The 20,083-nt window shown below is 38.6% G+C and overlaps 1 protein-coding gene across 1 annotated transcript in view; it reads right to left on the reverse strand.

The window, feature by feature from the left end:
• LOC141438095 (chymotrypsin-2-like) overlaps positions 1–20,083 on the reverse strand; it is a 28,982-nt gene that overhangs the window by 3,092 nt on the left and 5,807 nt on the right. Inside the window, exons 2-5 of the mRNA XM_074101765.1 lie at positions 7,311–7,480; positions 5,553–5,639; positions 3,857–3,994; positions 2,234–2,380 (exon numbers count right to left, since the gene is read on the reverse strand). Of these exons, the coding sequence (XP_073957866.1) occupies positions 2,234–2,380; positions 3,857–3,994; positions 5,553–5,639; positions 7,311–7,480 (542 nt within the window). The remainder of the gene's footprint in view (positions 1–2,233; positions 2,381–3,856; positions 3,995–5,552; positions 5,640–7,310; positions 7,481–20,083) is intronic.

Below are 20,083 nucleotides of genomic sequence, written 5' to 3' on the forward strand. Positions count from 1 at the left end.
CGAAGTGACCATAGGATATTTTTTAAGATTCCTTTTTTCTTTATCGCTGGGTGCGAAGTAGGAGGTGGGAGAACCACGAATCCCGCAGCGCGCGCCGTGGTCAAATAAGAACTTTTAGGTTTACTGGACTAAAATAGCACTAAATATGTTACCACGGCAGGAAGGGCAGCAGCAAGTTATTACATTGCGGCGCTCGTTGACCCTACTCGTTGACTTTATGCCTGACAGTCAATGGTAAAAACAGTGATTCTGCGGACCAACTGTCTTATTTACTTTAAATACGTATTGTATCCGTGCATTATTGAGCAAAAATAAATAAATATGAGTCACGAAATCTGCGGCTTGGTTAACTGTAAAGCTGAGTTTAAACTTGCAAGAAAAATCGTGCAAGTTGCATTACATTGCGGCGCTCGATTGACCGCTACTCGTTGACTTTATGGCCTCGCTTAACTCGGCTTAAGAACAATGGTAAAAACAGTGATCGTGAAGACAGTAATGAGAAAGTCCGTGTGTACTACCTGAAATTTTAAACTTAGAATTGATTGTGCCATTTCAGACGAAAAAATAGCTTAACCCTTTTCTTGGCACTGTAGAGTTACATTATCCAGCAGAAAATAAGTAAACTAGAAATAAAAAAAAAAAAAACGGCCAAGTGCGAGTCGGACTCGCGCACCGAGAGTTCTGTACAAACCTGTAGGTATACAAGTAAAAGTTATGGTATTTTTATTGCTGATTAGTTTAAAAAAATTAAAAATGTTTTTATTATATGATGTAACTAATAAATTTTTCCTTTATCTGTGCTATAAGACGTTGCTTCGTACCAAATTTCAAGATTCTGAGTTCACGGGAAGTAGAAGTACCCTGTAGGTTTTGATTCCCTTGCGAGTGAAAATTTGCAGCATAAACAGACAAACGGACAACAAAGTATAGAGGTTATGTTTTTCCTTTTGCGGTACGGAACCCTCAAAATACAAAAAGATGATCTTAAATTATATATCTTATAAGATACAATACCAAGAAAAGGGTACCTAGGTCTCTATCCACAACACCGTGTCATACCATGACCGTAATAGGAACGTGTCTGGGACGGAATGTCAAACGCACACAGACCGCGACGGCGACGGTTGGTTAGGAAACGTGCAGTGGGCATAGTCTCATACTTTACGATACAAAGAATATACCTGTTATAGCAAGAATTGCATGACACGTTGCTTTAACGGCCATGTTATGACACGGTGTAATGGATGGAGACCTTTAGCGATTAGAGAAAAAAGAAGAATAAACAAGAACAAACAACAAGGAACCGCTAAATTTCACTCAATTCCAAACAAGTCAATGGAACGCCCTATACCACGAAGTGCAAAACTCGAACTTCGTATGTTGCCGTCCCGCTGACGCTTATGTCATTTAATACGCGAGTGAAAGGGACGGTGCGATACGAACTTCGATCTGCTTATTGAAACGCCTGTTCATTCCATTTATTTGTTGAATTCTCTAAATATAATATCGAAAGTTATTCAAATTCCATCAGAATGAATTCAGGAGTGAGCCTGAATACTTTATAACGTGTGCGATCTGAAAAAATATTGGAGCAATACCATATTATTGCTTTCCAATTTTTATTATTTTAGTATTAAAATGAAGCGCGACGAAAATGTTCCCCAGTACCACTACCATGAGTTCACAGTGACCGTACTCGATAGCGACGGCGTAAATTATTTGTATGGAGAATGAGGGCTATCGCGAATGAATTCGCCACTAGAGGCGCTAGTGTAGCGTGAGGTCTCCGAAATGTCAAATCTCATAGTTTTTGGGTGAGCTACGCGGGTTTATTTATAATTAGAATAATTTTGTGAATATTTTGCAATATCTGAAATTAATTATGGCAAATATGCGTTCCGGGGCAATGAATGTCTGTGTTTTGAGACAGTTTTGTCTTTCGGAAACCTTTGTCCTCCCTTTTTCCGAACAAAACGGGGACTATGCAACACTGTGGCATGCTCGATATTTTTATGGTACGGTTTTAAGGTGTATTAAATATGATTTTAATCTAAACTTTGTTTTCGCGCCCGTAATAACAGACCTTGAAAGCCACACTTAAAACCTCACGCAACAGTGGCGCCATCTAGAAAGACAAAAAACGATAGCCCTCATTGGGGATGATGGGAATCGGGTCAAAAGCTCTGTAAACTATGTTATAAATTCGTTGTTATTGATGTACTTATATTCTTACATGGCAAGCTCCTTCACCTTCCTTGGTGAGGGAACAGATCTGCGTGTCGAAGACAGGGTTGATGCCATTGAAGCGTCGCTGGCAGTCCTCGACGCTGAGAGCTGTCAGGTTGATCATCTGGAGCTGATCCGGCAGATTGCCAGGGTACTGGAAAAAACCGGACAGTTCGTTGTACCATCAGCCAAATGTGATCTATCCTAAACTTGACGTTCGTTTGCATGCGAGAAAACATTAATGCCAATAGACGTATCTGTCAATTTGAAAGTTCGGCTTTAGCGACATATTCATTTGATAGGAACTTGTTTAAAAATTGATAGACCGCTTATTTGGCTGATGGTACAGCACCAATATCTGATACAACAAAGCGTGCATAAATCTCTGAGACTCTTGCTGACTGTGCTTTTTGTTGACAGTACTTGCATTGTCACCCAAACTACATTTGCATACCAAATTTCAAGTCGATGCTATTAACCTTTGAAGAGTTCCGTCCTGCGGAGACGATCCTGGCTGGACTACCAGGATGTCACTACAAGATTATTGTATTGTCACGCGATTTACATAAGTATTCCAAATTTCAGGTCAATCTGACTACTGGAAGTTGGTCAAATATTACTTGCAAGATTTGACTACAGAGAGACAGACAGACAACGGGACAGGTGAAACTAAAAAAGCCTGTAAAAATGGCAAAGTGGGGATCGTGAGGTCACGCCCTGATAAAAAATGTCGCGCGGCGTTATGTCACGTGGAACTTTAACTAGCTTTTTTTATTATCTTCACAATTTTTTGTTTAATTGAGAAAAGAAAAAAAGTGCCCGATATTTTTTGATAACCTGTTTATTCGAGACAAAATATCAAAATACATAACCAACAAAAAAGTTGGAAAGCCCCTGACTTTATCACTTTAAAGTTCAATATCTCAAAAACGGCTGAACCGATTTTGATGAAACATGACCAAGAACCATCGCTAGAAAACCTGATTTCAAATAAAATAACCGCATTCAAATTGGTCCACCCGTTTAAGAGCAACGGTGCCACAGACAGATACACAGACACACACATAGCGGTCAAACTTATAGCATCCCTCTTCTCGTGGTTAAAAAGGGAAAAGGAAAATTTAAATTTATGTGCCCGAAATGGTCCCGTTTCAGCATAAATGGGTGACTGGGTTGTGGCAGAATATCAGTGTTTTGCTCCTATGACCAATGTTGACCACTGAGCCATGGCCCTTTTGCACGACTGCAGCGCACACAAACAATTGAAAATTGTTTACTTTTAAGTTACGACTGTTCTTTTTTTTCTAATTTATGTAATTTTGATTGTGTGTGTTTGCAGTAACAAATAAACGTTTCATCTATCTATCTATCAATCTACTTGTAAATACACACTCCTTGGATGGAGTCAGCGCGGTCTTCCGCCGAAACCATATTTTATGTTGACGATTCTATTACAGTTTCCAGGTTATCTAATAAAAGTACAGACGTCTTAAAATAATCAAAAATGACATTAAATTTTACAGCAGGGCTAATGAATAATAAAAAATGTGACCACGGAAATGATGCAGGTGAAACCCAGGTGTGATTGCCACGCTTTGTGTCGCTGAATGTGTCTTCACTCTTTACTTACAGCAATCCGTCCCCACCCGCTCAGGAACAAGCCTGCGCCGGCGTCGGTATTCACTTCGGGCAGCGCTATGGGCTGCACAGCGGCGCCGAACACGATGTCTTTTGTAACTCGTATCAAACTTATGTCCTGGGTTATGACCTGGGCAAAAAATATGCTTTTCACTTCTCATGCTCGTAAAGTTCGTGTTTATGCTGGATCTAGGCGACATAAAATTACTTTTTATGCTCTAGTGCATAAAGTAAAATCTTCGTTCTTCCAAGGCAATCAGGTGTTAACAGACACAACTAAAAAAGTTTCTATATATTTTTTTAACTAATTTAACTGTTTATCAACTAAAAAATCAATAAAATTTAAATCAACTAAAAATCAATCAAATAAATCAATTAATATTTATAATTATATTAGCAATGCATGAAAAATAAAAAGTACCTAGTAAGTGAACAATGTTTCCACTATTGTTATTTTATCTCCTCGCAATCGAAGTGAAAAGCAGAGTGTAAAACTCGAGCATTAAACCTATTTTGCCCTCGTCGTGTCTATCCGCCCTTGCCGTACCGGCTCGGGTGACTATATGAACGTCTCGGGTAAAATGGCTCGTTTTATGCTCTTGTTGTACAATCTACTATTAGTGCGTTCTAGACGGATGTAATCAAGCATCCTACCAGGGGTGACCTTGGTTGCCATCCATGCAGATACAATCCAAATTATAATAATGACAATCGCATCCTTGGAGACAAGCTTCTGTTTCGTATGCGAGAGCAAAATACTGACAGGAAACCAGAGCGTTTTAACTTCAATTAATTTGAATGGATAAAAATAATTTATTTGACATGCTTTTATAAAAATACAATTTTATTTCACAGTGCCCTTAAAACTGTTTGTTTTTCTGCAGGATACAGTCTCTATTAGAACATAAAATAATATAATGTGTAACTAATTTCAAATTTCCTGTTTTATAACATTGCTTGTTGGCTGACTGAGAATCGTTATTTTAACTAACGCTTCATCCACCTTTTTTTGTCGTCAATTGCCGACAAAGCTTATAGTAAAACAAGGCTCATTTATAAAAGGACTGGAGCCATTTCTTTAACCATATCGAAAATGCAAACTGAGACATGGATGCACAGAAAAACCAGAAAAAGAGACCAGCACTGGGAATCGAACCCAGGTCCTCAGCAATCCGTGCTGCGTGCTATAACCCCTACACCACTGCTGGACAGGAATCTAGACACGAATTTTTCCTATGCATACATATCTCAGGTTGCTTATTTCTACTATGCTACTTAAGCAGCAGCACTAGCGACATCTGTTTCGGTTTCACGGGATACACGTAAAAGTAACAAATTTGGAGTTGAAACAAAAAATACAAAAGACTCCAAAAAACGAATCCATTTCTTTAACACTTTATTGTTTGGCAACATATTAAGAAACAAGATGATAGTAAAGATACGTGCACACTGCTCAAGATACTCGTCCCCATAACCTTCTTGCTAGTGCACTGCACATACTCGTCTTACTCGTATAAATGTATTATTTAAGTTTATAAAAATTGGCACATTAAATCTGTAGGCAATTTAACATAATTTATGTTTGTGTTGTTTATTTTAGGTTCTCATCCGAGTACTGAAAACCGAAGCAACAGCCAACCGATAGTGTCTTTTTCAACCTCGACATAGGCGGCCAGGTTTGTGTATACCTTAGCATCGTAGTTTTCATGAACGGTGACCTTTTGGACAGCGTAGCGGTCACCACCCTGCGTCAGGCTCGTCGTTCCCACCACTACCTGGATCAGGCGATGGACCACACTAGAACAGCAAAAAACTAGGTATGGTCGGCCAAGAAAGTGCTTTACCAATTTTAATGGCAGTTCCTACTTATTATTATTATTATTCCCCTCAATGGCGGCCTTAAGGCTTGGGTCAATGCCAGTTAAATTAAAGATAAAAATATTCTTCTTCTTCTCGTTGTACGGATTGTAGTTTTTGCAACATGATAGCAAGATTCCAGAAACCACGCGGAGACAACTTGTGCATTAAAAAATGTCAGACACGAGAACAATAATTATATTCTCTGAGTGTCTGACATTTTTATAGAATTTTGTGATCACTGTTCACTGTTAAGGTTAATCGCCGCATAAAACACTATCAAAATTATACATAAACTAGCCAAAGAAGCAGAAATACCAAAATTAGATATCGTCTACATCCGCCATGTTCGAATGCTACAAATCGAATCCACAGTTCCTACTTCAGAATTAAAACAATAGGACTGATTGTCATAATGACTTTTTTATATCATGGGACATTTGACACCTAGTCCCTAACTAAGCAAAGCGTGTACTATGAATACTAGGCAACGGATAAACATAGATACTCGTACTTATATAGATAAATACATATTTAAATACATATTAAACATTCAAGACCCGAGAACAAACATTCGTATTATTCATACAAATATCTGCCCCGGGAATCGAACCCGGGACCTCAAGCTTCGTAGTCAGATTCTCTGACCACTTGGCCATCCGGTCGCCACTTGTGAGTGAAAATAGGCTTTGGCGTTTTAAGCGCTACAAATGACATTAAACCAATCTCTAGTCGACTTTACAAATATACCAACCAACAAAATTACACCTACAAAAGTTGAAAAAAAAATTAAACTATTGAATTTGCCATATCTCAATGGCTGAACTGATTTTAGTAAAACATAGCTAAGAACCCGCACGGAAACTTGCTTTCACGTAAAAAAAACCGCATCGAAATTGATCTATCCGTTTGCGAGCTACGATGCCACAGACAGACAGAAAGACATGTTTGGCGTCGAACTTATAAACTTACTAGCTTTTGCCCACGGCTTCGTCCGCGTGGAATTCGGTTATCGCGCGCTGCTCCCTCGAGAACTGTGCATTTTGCCAGGATAAAAGTAGCCTATGTCACTCTCTGACCCATAAACTATCTCTATGCCAAAAATTACGTCAATCCGTCGCTCCGTTGCGGCGTGAAAGAAGGACAAACATACAAACACACTTTCACATTTATAATGTTAAGTATTACATCCCACTTTTTGTGTCGGGGGTTATAAATAATTTTTAGTAAAAAAAATGGACCAAGTGCGACTTGGACTCACGCTCCAAGGGTTCCGCACGGTGTTTATAGAATCCTACTACGAAGCAAAATGTACGCAGTCAGTCAGGGTTGATTGGTTTGATTGATTAGGTACTGACAAGGCAGGCAGATATAAAAAAATTCAAACTGTTTTATTTATTGTGCTATAAGAGCTACCTTTTCAAGTGAGTGAAAAGTTTAAAGATTCCGTGTCAAGACCGTGAAACTATAAACGAAGATCATATTTACTATTATTATCATCATCATCATCATCATCCCAGCCTATATACGTCCCACTGCTGGGCTCAGGCCTCCTCTCAGAACAAGAGGGCTTGGGCCATAGTTCCCACGCGGGCCCAGTGCGGAATGGGAACTGTGAGCACCCATCGCTGATTCAGTATAGACCCCCCGCAGAAATGGGATCCCAGCATCCTCAGTGACACCTGATATGGCACCCGTTCTTCGGGCGCGTCCTGGCCGCCCACTATACGGAGATCCATGGACCTTTCGAGCACGGAGCCTGAAATAATAAGTAAGAGAGAAAGAAAAATAACTAATTAACAGCGTTAATTGCAAAACAAGTTAGATGTGGAAAAACAATGTGAAATAGAACCTCGTTATGTCGTAGGCATTAGTTACACCCGTGGTTTCACACGCTTAAAAAACCATTTAATTTGGCAGTTGAATTAAAATTTCCATGGGAATTCCTAAAATTTACAACGTGGATTTTGTTTACGTTGCACACAAAACAAGATTTAGAAATTTTATGCACATAAATTAGTGGAGGGGCGCTCCTTCGTGAGTGAACAGATCTGTATCGGTAAAATTACACAAAGTGTTAAACACATCTGTTGAATTCACATTCACACCACTTGATCTAATATTTCACCTTATTAATATCTCCTTAACTAAAGTTATTATTAACTGTGCTTTACCACAGTTCGTACTTCTGAAACTCTACAGAAATAAAACAATAAGGCTGATTGTTATATTGACTTGTAACTGAAAATAGGTTTTATGGTGGGCATACCTTAGAGTGGTAAACCAATTTCTTGGTCGACTATACAACGCAGGTTTACTAATTGGTTATATTTAAACTCACCATTTGTAATTAACACGAAACTGAGAAGTACAAAGGAAATCAATTTTGACATCTTCGTGGTTTCAAGTTCTCTGCGGGTATATAGTTCAGCGTAATCGACTACAGTTTATATACTAGTAGATAATTAAATGTGCAAGTAAATAGCCCTCTCGAGGATGTGCTTGAAATTAGGGTTGCTAGCCCGGGTGCTCTAGTTTGTTGTTTTTAATTATTCACTCCTTTTTATTATTTACTAGAAGTTTTTCCGCGGTATTGCTCTTCAAATCTGACAGTTTAATTGATGTTCCAAGATTTCAATAAAATCCCATGACGATTCTCAAAAATTATATCGTGTTAAATTCTGTGTTCCAATTAACATACCTATGTAGATATAGATTATACCTAGTGCCATCCACGAAGACGCGTGATTTTGACAAAATTAGACATTAATGACATTGTAATAAGAACCACGGCACGCGTCATCGTGAATGACTCTACCTATAAGATGTTACATTATGTTTTTATCTTAGTTTATAGTTTAAATGTTTACGCCATAGTTTGTAGTTATAAGTTTAGGTTATTAGCAAGTGCAACAAAAGTGCAATTTTTATTATATATTTTTTTCATATGTTGAGATGTTTAGTTTTAGTTTCTTGATGCATATGGCATCAAAAATTATACCATAGGCTTTTTCCATTTTCTCAAAAAAAAAACTTATTGTTTTAATTGGTTTTATTATAAGACTGTATCTACCTTATTCTGTTTTTCAAGTAGAATACAATTTTTACAATTTGCATGGAGTATCAAAAATTACACCATAGCGTTAAAAAATAAAATGTAACTTAAACTTTTACCCTGAATTTTTTCAATATTTTTTTCATTATTAAAAGGGTGTTTTCCAACAATTTTTCGTATTTTGGACGGAAAACATTTAATCATGCAGTTAAGGGTTAACTAAGGGACTAAAGGGTTAAAGCGGGGGCACGCAGTGCGCGTGTTGCAGTGCAGCAGAGAAGAAGAGCTAAGAAGAAGGGCTACGAATTAGCTCGAAACATGTCGAGCTATTCATGTGCGGAATTACATTTGAAATTTACCACGAGCTTTGCGGTGAAGGAAAACATCGTGTGGAAACCTGCACAAACCTGCGAAGCGATTCAATGGTGCGTGCGAAGTTCCCAATCCGCACTGGGCCCGCGTGGGAACTATGGCCCAAGCCCTCTTGTTCTGAGAGGAGGCCTGTGCCCAGCAGTGGGACGTATATAGGCTGGGATGATGATGATGTCGAGCTAAACTCGATTTAAGACGTGAGTTATCCGGTACAATACCTTTTAATATGAGTGAGCCTCATGTTAGTTTCATGTTCAAAATCTGTCATCATTATCATCATCATCATCATCAGCCCGAAGACGTCCACTGCTGGACAAAGGCCTCCCCCTTAGAACGCCACAATGAACGACAACTCGGCCATTGCATCCACCGGTTTCCCGCTACTCTCACGATGTCGTCAGTCCACCTGGTGGGAGGCCTGCCAACGCTTCGTCTTCCGGTTTGTGGTCGCCACTCGAGGACTTTTCTCCCCCAACGGTTATCTGTTCTTCGAGCGATGTGGCCTGCCCATTGCCACTTCAATTTGCATATTTTTCCAGCTATGTCAGTGACTTTAGTTCTTCGACGAATTTCCGTATTCCGGATTCTATCGCGCAAAGAAACTCCAAGCATAGCTCTCTCCATAGCTCTTTGCGTGACCTTGAGCCTCTATGAGGCCAACAGTCAAGGACCACGTCAAAATCTGTAATACTTACATATCTGAGGATATTGATTTTGAAGTCCTCTTGTACTAACCCTGGATTTCTTCGTTAGAAATGAAGTCAACGCCCACTTGAAGGTTGATTCTCGTGATTGGTGCCCTTAAGAGTTAAAAAACCCCGTCCGAAGTGGCAATGCTTGGCGGGAGATAAGCACTGAAAGCTGATGGGCACTTCATACTAACACACGATACTACTACACGCGAATGATGACGTATTTTTGCTCGTAAGCCTAATTTTTTTTTTCTAATTTATTAAGGCAACAAACAGTCACATAGTTAAACATTGCATTTAAGACATGATAAAGTATAGACCTCTCCAGGTCTATACTTTATCATGTCTTAAACCATAACATATATACATATATGCCATAACAGTAATAAAGCATACATCGGTAAACAGGAATGGTAGATGCGATAATATAAAATGGCAATTGCAATTGAAGTAAAAACAGGTAAAATAATAATCCTTATACGCTTAAAAAAACAGTTAACCATTCTTATATATTGGAAAATTGTATAGAACTGCGTGCGATTACTTAGCATAATAATTTACACCGCGAGCGGAGCTGACTCACTAATGACTTAGTTTAATTTACATCGAGCAACTTCATAGAGGTTTGGTGTAAGTTGTTTCATTCAGCCGATCCGATCGTAAGGCTGCTGCTCCACTAAGGCGGAGACGAGCGGAGCGTAGTGTAGACGTGTAGGGATCGACCAATCCCTACACGTCTGATGATAATGAGGCGGAGACGAGATGTGGATTCAACTACCGTAAAATGAGGTTACTTTGCTCCGATATTTGCTCCAAATTTCGTAATCATTGTTTTATTTTAATAGTATTTTATGCAACTGTATCGTAATAGGGGTCCTTAAAACAAGAGGTAAGCCCTCTGTCTCCGACTTCGGGCTTCTAATAGACTCTCGTTCGTAATTCCTTACTTACCGCCCTTAAGACACAATGTACTATTCAAGTGCTACGTTTCTGTCAGACTATTTTTATGGTTAAAACTTAAACTTTCTCGGCAACGCTTGTAAATAATAAACGAGTTCATTAACCTTTGCGTCGTGAAGCTGCAGATGTCGAATGGAGACCGTCGAATTCATCTGTCTTCATGCTATTAAATTGAACTGCGTGTTGTGCCGTCTCGCTCATGCTTATAGCATTTAATGGGAGAGTAGGAGGGACCAATTTAGATTTTTAGAGTACCCCTCTGGCAGATAATCCGTGATGTAGATTGACTTAGTGAGTGAGATTCAGAAGTAGTTTTGTCCGCGGCTTCGGCTGTTTGGTTTGGCAGTTAAATTAAAATTACGGTAATTTGTGCAGAATTTCGTTTGTGTATAGACGTGGAGGTTGAAAATTGGGGATTTTACAAACATGTAACACTATTCCGTGGCAATATCGAAATAGAAAGCAGCTTTTGTGATTTCCGAAATTCAGCTCTACAATGTTTTAGACTATCGCGGTCGTTAGGTACTAATTTTATGATTTAAATTCGGGTTTTGTTCCGCGTACCTTGATTTTACAGGAGCTCTATATTTCGGCACAGTTTAGTTAGTCATCTCGTTATCATGGCGCATACAATTGAGCTTCTCTAAAATCAAGGTACGCGGAACCCGAATTTAAATCATAAAATTCAGCTCTCTACATACCACGTATTTTATATCTTTAGACGAGCAATTCCTGTACATACATACTTTATTTATTTATATTGATTGTTTCTAGATTTAAAGCAAAGCACAATATACTTTTAATCTATAATTATTCTTTTTGCTGTGATAATGAAGTATAATCAAGATTACAAATTTAACGAGAGTGTTTCCTTGGTGTCACATTCTGACGTAAATTGCTCACTTACTTAGCTACAATTGAATTTTTCAAGTCGTCTCTTATCTGCTTTCTGCTTTTTTGAGTGTCTTTTGTCAATTTATTTAGTATGATTGCTTTTTTTGGAGTCTTTTTTGTATTTTTTATTTCAACTCCAAATTTGTTGCTTTTACGGTCATCCCCTAAAACCATATCTTTCGTTATGGTTTTACGGGATAACCGTAAAAGTAACAAAAATTTGGAGTTGAAATAAAAAATACAAATAGACTCCAAAAAAAAACCAATCATAATTTGATTGCTTAGTTGCTACATCTCTTGTTTGGGTGAGCGCTTAGTTCCGAAAGAGTGTTACGTCTCTCGATGAGAGCGAAACATAGATGTCGCTAGTGCTGCTGCTTAAGTAGCGTAGTAGAAAAAAAGCAGCCTGAGATACTCGTATGTCTGCATAGGAGAAATCTGTGTCTACACTCCTGTCCAGCGGTGGTGTAGGGGTTATAGCACGCAGCACGGAATGCTGTGGACCTGGGCCTACCTACTACCTGGATCTGGGCCTACTAGAAAAGTAGGTTAGGTTAGGTTAGAACAGCGACGCAGTGTATGTCTGGCAACCACAGTTGCAAGAAGCATTTTGCTAAAATATATTTGGCAACCGTAGTTGCTCAAAGCACGTGAGTGGTTAAGCCATGCAATATTTTGGGAAGAGTACTTTATGCCAAACGAAAATTGACTACTTGGTAATATGAAACATGACTAAGGGGCTGTTTCACCATCCATTGATTAGTGTTAACTGGCGGTTAGGTGTGATGCCGTCTTTATTTGTTTTGTTCGAATAGACGGAGACGGCATCACATTTAACCGTCGGTTAACGCTAGTCAATACATTAGTAATAGAAACAGCCCATTAGTAATTATTTTTGAACAATAATTTGCCAAATAAAAATTAAAATTGCGATAAGTTGTTTTAGCAAATGATATTTTGCCAAATGATAATTTGAGTAAAATATTTTGGGATGTGATACTTTGGAAAAAGTTTTTTGCCCATACATTAGTAATCCCAAAGTAATATTGATGATTGATGCGCCGCGCGTTTTGTTCCCAACAGCCAGTCTAGTGCCGTAAGGTACATAATGTCATTGACTTAGGTACTTAGGTATCAGACAGGAACACGACTACACCACTAGAAGTAATACAGGGACGCAAATGACATTCCTCTTTGGCTAGACGTCTAAGTACCGGCGGTAAGTACCGGTCGTCATTTGTCTACGTTACCATGAATTTAGTTGTTCGTGATACTTATAGCACCACCAAGCGAATAGACGTGTGATTATTAATCGACTCCAAAATACCGCCCAAGAGCATGTCGGAGACGCCCAAAATAGGGTTCGGTAGCCATTACGAAAAAATTAAGTAATATTTTTCTAAGGATTTCGTATTTCATACGGATCTTCCAAGTTTAACTATATTTTATACCTTAGGTTGCTATTTACTCTTAAACTACTAATAATTCTCAAGCAAACTTAGCCGTTATAGTTTCCCTTGTCAATTTGATATACTTACTACCATCCTGAATTTTTTCATATTTTTCCACCCACCGGTTTAGATTTTAGAGGGGGAGAAAATTTGCACTTTAAAGTTGAATATTTCGCAAACATATCACTGAATCGAAACGTCTTAGCAAACCCCTAATAGTTTTAAAACACCTATCCAACGATACCCCACACTATAGGGTTGGATGAGAAAAAAAAAACACCCCCACTTTACGTCTATGGGAGGAACCCTAAAAATTTTTTTTTTATTTTTTTATTGTAGGTATTTTTTTTTCGGCATAGTTTACATATTATATATTCGTGCAAAATTACAGCTTTCTAGCATTGATAGTCCCTGAGCAAAGCCGTGGCCGGATAGGCAGAGAGACAGACATGGCGAAGCTATAAGGGTTCCGTTTTTGCCATTTTGGCTCCGGAACCCTAAAAAGGAGGTTCTTGAAGACCGATTAGCCTAGTGGTTAGTGGTTTAATATACTTTAACCCCATTTCACCATCCATTGATTAAATTTATTTGACGGATAAATGTGACCGTCTATTCGAACAAAATAAACAGAGACGGCATCACATTTATCCGTCAGATAAAGATCAATGGATGGTGAAGCAGTACCTGTCGTCTTCCGAATAAGTGTTATACTAAGGGGCTGTTTCACAACCCATTGATTAGTTTTAAATGTGATGTCGTCTCCGTCTATTCGAACAAAACAAATAGAGAGGGAATCACATTTAACCGTCAGTTAAGACTAATCAATGGGTGGTGAAACAGCCCCTTAGTCTATTTATATGTTGCTGTCATCATCATCAACATTATTATAGCCTATATATGTCCCACTGCTGGGCACAGGCCTCCTTAGCAGGTTTTCCTTCACCGTAAGCTTTTTGAAAAACTTCGAAAAACTCAGAGGTGCGAGCCGGGGCTTGAACCCACGATCCTCTGCTTGAGAGGCCATAGGTCAAACCACTCGGCCACCACGGCTTTTACGGCACTAAAGAGTAGGTACTGTACTGTGTTGTGGCCAGAGAACCTGCCAGATATTTTTATAAATAATACGAATGTTTTTTCCCGAGTCTCAGACGTTTATGCTTAACCTATAGTACAAGCTTTGCTTAGTTTGGGATAGGTAAATTAGATATTCAGATAGTTACCTACAAATTTTTACGGTGCCCTGGACGCATAAGTCCTATTCACACATGACCGATTTTTTAATAAAAAAATCGTTAACACCATTTTGCGCTCGCAACGTGAACGTGACGAGCACTTCGGTAATTGGTTTTAGTTAAAACCGTAAAGCTAGGTTTGCATCAGCAAAATTGTCGATGTCAGAACCCTTTCGCAGTTTTCATTTATATTCAGGTTTAGTACCTAGTAGGCAATAGTCGGCTTGTTTATTAAAATTACATTTGTACCCTTACAAGCTAAAGCCAAACCGGCACAAACTTAAGAAGAAGTTTCTTGCGGCGCATTCTTCTTGGCAATGATGGTCTTTCCGAAAGCGCTGGTAGTTTAAAAAAATGACGTGTAAAAGTGCCCATTGCGGCCTATTTACTGAATAAATCATTTGAATTTGAATTTTTGAATTTTGAATTTGAATTTGAATTTTTTTTTTGAATTTTGAATTTGAATTTGAGAATATTTAGGTGAGTTACGCTATAGAGCTCGCAGGCATCTGATCTTCCGCCACTCTCTTGCACTCGGTCATCAGGCTTAGTCGGCTACTCGGCTTTTCGGCTATTTGGCCCATCTCTAACACTACATACTGCGTTATAGTGCAACCTCTGTCTCCCCTTGACGCGGTCAAACAAACATCGCCCAGTGCTCATTTAATTGATGACCGTGGGGGCAGTTAAATTTTTACGGTGTATGCGATTGCCGACCCGTTCAGTAGTCTAGTCAAATTGGATTCAGTTGTTATTGCTAAGATGGCAATATGTTGGTTAGAAGTCAGAAAAGTTAATAGGGTGACGACTGGGTTAAAAATATATCATTCTATTTAGTCCGACAGTTAGATTATGGAAAAATATGGGACACGTATTTTATGGTTTATCAAATTTTTCATCACACTTGCTCGTAAACAGTGTCGTAACATGCAGGCTACCTTGGTTGCAACCCCCAAATAAAACCCTCGACCTTAATGTGCTTGTCATGAAACCCGTGGTCGGTAAATGCGTCATTGCCCGTACTAATTTTCATGTCATGAAGCCCAAGGTCGGTAAATGAGTGTGATACTGCATGGGAGCAGGAGCGCGGCGCGCGCAGGTCGGGCATATGCTACGTGGGGTGGGGCGGCGCGGAGGCTGGCGCTGCCAAGAGCGTAGTCAGCGGTATCGGCAATTTAAAAAAAAAAAAAATTAGTTTTTCTTTTACAAATATACAATTTTACTCGCAAATGTGATGAAAAACATTGTATGTCGCACGGGCGGTACTAGAATTACGAACATCGACACATTTAAGCCCTCAGTCTTCGACTTCGGGCTTCTAATAGACTATCGTTCGTAATTCCTTGTTTACCGCCCTTAAGACACAATGTACTATTAAACTCCCGGAGTGAGGCTTGTGAAGTCACTATTAGGTAAAAATGTGGTAAAAATCGTACCATATAGTGACATCACTCGAAACTTCTAAGCACTGTATCCTCGTCATTTTTTGTTTGTCAAACTAAAGAAAAAATACGTGCACAATATTTTTTAATTATCTATCTGTCTATATATTTTTTTTAATTGTCTAGCCTATTATAAGATTGATTTTTGGAGTCTTTTTTTGTTATTTATTTCAACTCCAAATTTTGTTACTTTTACGGTCATCCCGTAAAACCCATATCGAAAATACAAACCGAAATATGGATGCACAGAAAAACCAGAAAAATAAGACCAGCGCTGGGAACCGAACCCAGGTCCTCGGCATTCCGTGCCACGAGCTATAGGTACACCACCGCTGGACAAGCTGGGTTCGATATAGCCTATTATAGACAGTTTAATTTGGATGTGTTACAGTGTTCTTTTGTGCTGTTCAGTCTTCAACAACTTTGAAGTTTATAAAATGAATAAAACCCTACCTAAGATAATTTATTGAATTCGGCGTTAATTCGTGCAGATCCATTCCATATCGACACCACCTATAAACAATGTCTTTGCTCACCCGCGACCTTGCGATACTTGTATGCAACAAAAGTGTGTTCATGTAGCTCCTCAACTTCTACACAGTAAGAACATACATCACATAAACTTAACTATCACCACCATCACACTACACTGACGCGTTTCGAACTCAATCAGAGTTCATCATCAAAGCTACACAACCACGCTACCAAATCTGGATGTGGTTTGTTGCATAGACGTACTCGTAGCTATCGTAAGGTCACAGGTGAGCAAAGTAATTGTTTAAGATCCTTCACAAAAACAAGGTTTTTTTAAGGCTGAAAAAATCGCACAAAAGAAAACTATCACAAGTGTAACTGTCTACCAAATTAGGTAACTTTTCTGACTTCTAAGCAACATACTAGCTAACAAAATTTATTTAGATAAGGTTTCATTCGACTGTATATTACATATGCCACTGCGACACGATCTCTACCTAATGAGAACCACTCAGTCGCTCTGATTTCAGTTTCAAGTGGGTAATCAGTCAAGTGCGCGTGCGCCGAGTAGCGTCACAATTTATGCGAATATTCGTACAGTCACCAGCACCAATATCTGACACAATAAGCGTCTGACACGACTCTATTTCTAGGGCTGGAAGGACCTGTCAGATATTTTTGCACGCTCCGCTGTGGTAGATATTAATGCTGGTGACTGTACTACATTGACACTACTATCCCAGGATCTCCCTGCAAGATTCTGCATTTATATTGAAATACTAGCGTTTACCCGCGGCTTCGCACGCGTAAATCATTAGATACAGTTGAATTGAATTTAATGGATCTTATTAAATTCTCGTGCGAATTTCCTAAAATTACATTTTCATTGTGGTTTTCATTGACGTTAAATTAAAACACCCATGCCAAATTTCATGACTCTTAGCCCAGCGGTTATTAGTTCGAGATTTTATACCTATCCCGTGGGAAAAAGTAGCTTATGTGTTATTCAAGACGTCCAGCTACATACCTATATACCAAATTTCATAATTCTAAGCCCAGCGGTTGTTATTTAGAGATTTTATCCCTGTCCCGTGGGAATATCGGGATAAAAAGTATTCTGTTTTAATCCAAGCTATACACTAACTTTTTGCCAAATTTCATCCAAATCCCTTCAGCCGTTTCAGCGTAAAGAAGTAACAAACATACTCACTCACTCACAAACTTTCACATTTATAATATTAGTAGGATAGTATGGTCCCTTAACCACCGTCAACATGCAATCTTTACTCGAGCTGGCAGGTATTGCGAGAGACGTTGGTAAGAGACCGGATGTTATGAGTTTAATTCCATGGAAGATGGGTAGAGTGCTTGTGGGGTATGGCACTTGTACTGACACGCTGGCTCCTTTCCATTTCCTGGGAACCTGTGAAAGAGCTGGCGCAGCATCTGAACTGGCTGAAACAGGAAAATCATACAAACATAGGGGTCTAGGCACCGAATACGACTTTGTCCCGACTTTGTTCGGTGTTGAGACTCGTGGGGGGTTCTAGCACTCTGAAACTTTAAAGTAGACGTCACAGAGGACCTGGTGCTGACAGCATCTTCGTAACCTTGCCTAAGGGGTCTGGCTTAAATAATTTGTTATAGTTTTTAGTTTTATTCCATTTTTTTATATAGGTAAGTATGTTAAGTTCAGGATAGTTTTATTTTGCTTTAGTTTTACTTACCTTTGTTTCCTATTGTATAATAAATTACTTACGATTGACATGTATGCGTATTTATTATACATAAAACACATGAAATAAATGGATGCGGATGAATCAATCCCATTGCTAAGTTAATATTTAGATTATTCGAGCCATTTATCCCGTATGATTTCCGTGGGCAGATTTTTGTTGATATGGTAGAAGATTCTGTTACAGTTTCCAGGTTATCCAGTTGAAGTACAGGGCGTATAAAAAATAATCGAAAAAGTAATTTTCTACAGTCCATTTGTAAAAAAAGCGGCCAAGTGCGAGTCGGAGTCGCCCATAAAGGGTTCCGTAGCAGCAAGTAACATAATATAAAAGTTTCCTAAAACTACTATAGCCTACGTTCTGCCTCAACCGATCCCTTTGTATATAAATTAGAGCGCACGACTTTCGGCCCTTAAGTTGTTTTATCCACTGTTGCTTTATTATTTGCATGGGTAAGTGTCGACCTTCATTCGACACAGGTAGCACGTAATCATATAATAATAGCTATAATATAGCTAATATTATACAGTGTTAAATAACTGAAAAGCAGAAAGTAGTTTGCTCACAATCGAATATAAATAAATATAACGAGACACTTTACACCAATTGACCTATTCACAGAGTAAAGTAAAGGCTAATTTTCTATCCAGATATTCCCGCAAAAATTTAGCAATTATAGATTGAAAACCAAGGGTTGAAAGTGACCCATTTCACCCGAGATATTTCTAATTCCAATAGTTGGAGGGGAAATGGGTAATTTCACCCAAATTAGACACTACTTTTCATTTCGACCTACCTGTGTGAGGAAAGTAAAATACTACATGCACATTTTATAAAAGAGGCAATTAAAAATAATCAGTTTTTTTTTACTTATATCCAATCCAACCTCCAACCTTTTCGCACTGGCCACTTGCTACGGCACGGCCGATTACTGTAAGTAATCGAGTTGGTCACGACCAAGGAGATTACCCGAAACGTGAAAAAAAGTGTCATGCTCTAATGACATTATGGCGGGCAGCAGAATAGAGGAATAATTTTAAATGTTGATTTTCTGTAATTGCGAAAAAAATAGACCAACTGTAAAATGTTTTAAATGTGAAACTATAGATAGATCGTAATAAACACGTCGTATAATGTATAGCTGAGTTTAGACGCATGAAAAGCTTTTATTTTTATAATATGACGTAACTCAATTATCTTCGACTCCGTGGCTAACCGTAAAAATTAGAAAAAAAAACCACCCTAGAGATGAAAACTCAATTTTCCACCACCAGACCAGAAGTCTCGAATGAAAGCTATAGATTGACAAGTTTATTCTTGACATTCGGTAGCACCCTGTCGCAGTCAGCATTAACAGCACTTTTCAAAAAATCTTGATAAGGACAGCAGAGACTCCCTGCGACAGAGTTCCACCGAGAGTAATACGAACTTGTTAGAGCGTTTATTTATACCTGCTGAGTACGTATAAAAGTTAATGTGTCTACTCCAATAAAATTATTCGTGATAGACTTTTATATTCTTTAAAAACGAATTAATGTTTATTAACGGGTTTTAAAGAAATTAAAAGTCTATAACGAATAATTATTGGAGTAGACACATTAACATATATTAAGAAGTGTTCTATCAATCAGACAACATTTTTAATTTTTATTCAATTTTTATGGATAGTTGAGAAAAACTAACAAAAATGCAATGTTGCCAGCACAGCAGGTATTAACGCTCATAAGGTATATGGTATGGAGCAGCGTGTAATTAAACTGCGCCGCACCCAGCGCGTGTTTCACTTAAATCGTTGATAAGCCAAGCCACTCTACGTTGATTGTCAACTAATCGGAACATCTGAAGGACGTCATGTGTATTATCTATCTGTCATTGTCGTCTGTTCTATTTATACCTTTCTATTTCACTTACCCCAAGGGTGACAAACGGAACCCTAATCTGTCCGGCACAGGGCTGTATCTGGAGAATCGTAATATATAGATAGACAGAAAAATTAAAAATAAAATATACAGGATGTCTCTGAAGGACCATGGGGTTTTAAATTCAAGGGTCGA

Source organism: Choristoneura fumiferana, chromosome Z, assembly GCF_025370935.1.
Source record: "Choristoneura fumiferana chromosome Z, NRCan_CFum_1, whole genome shotgun sequence".
Taxonomy (NCBI): Eukaryota; Metazoa; Arthropoda; class Insecta; order Lepidoptera; family Tortricidae; genus Choristoneura; species Choristoneura fumiferana.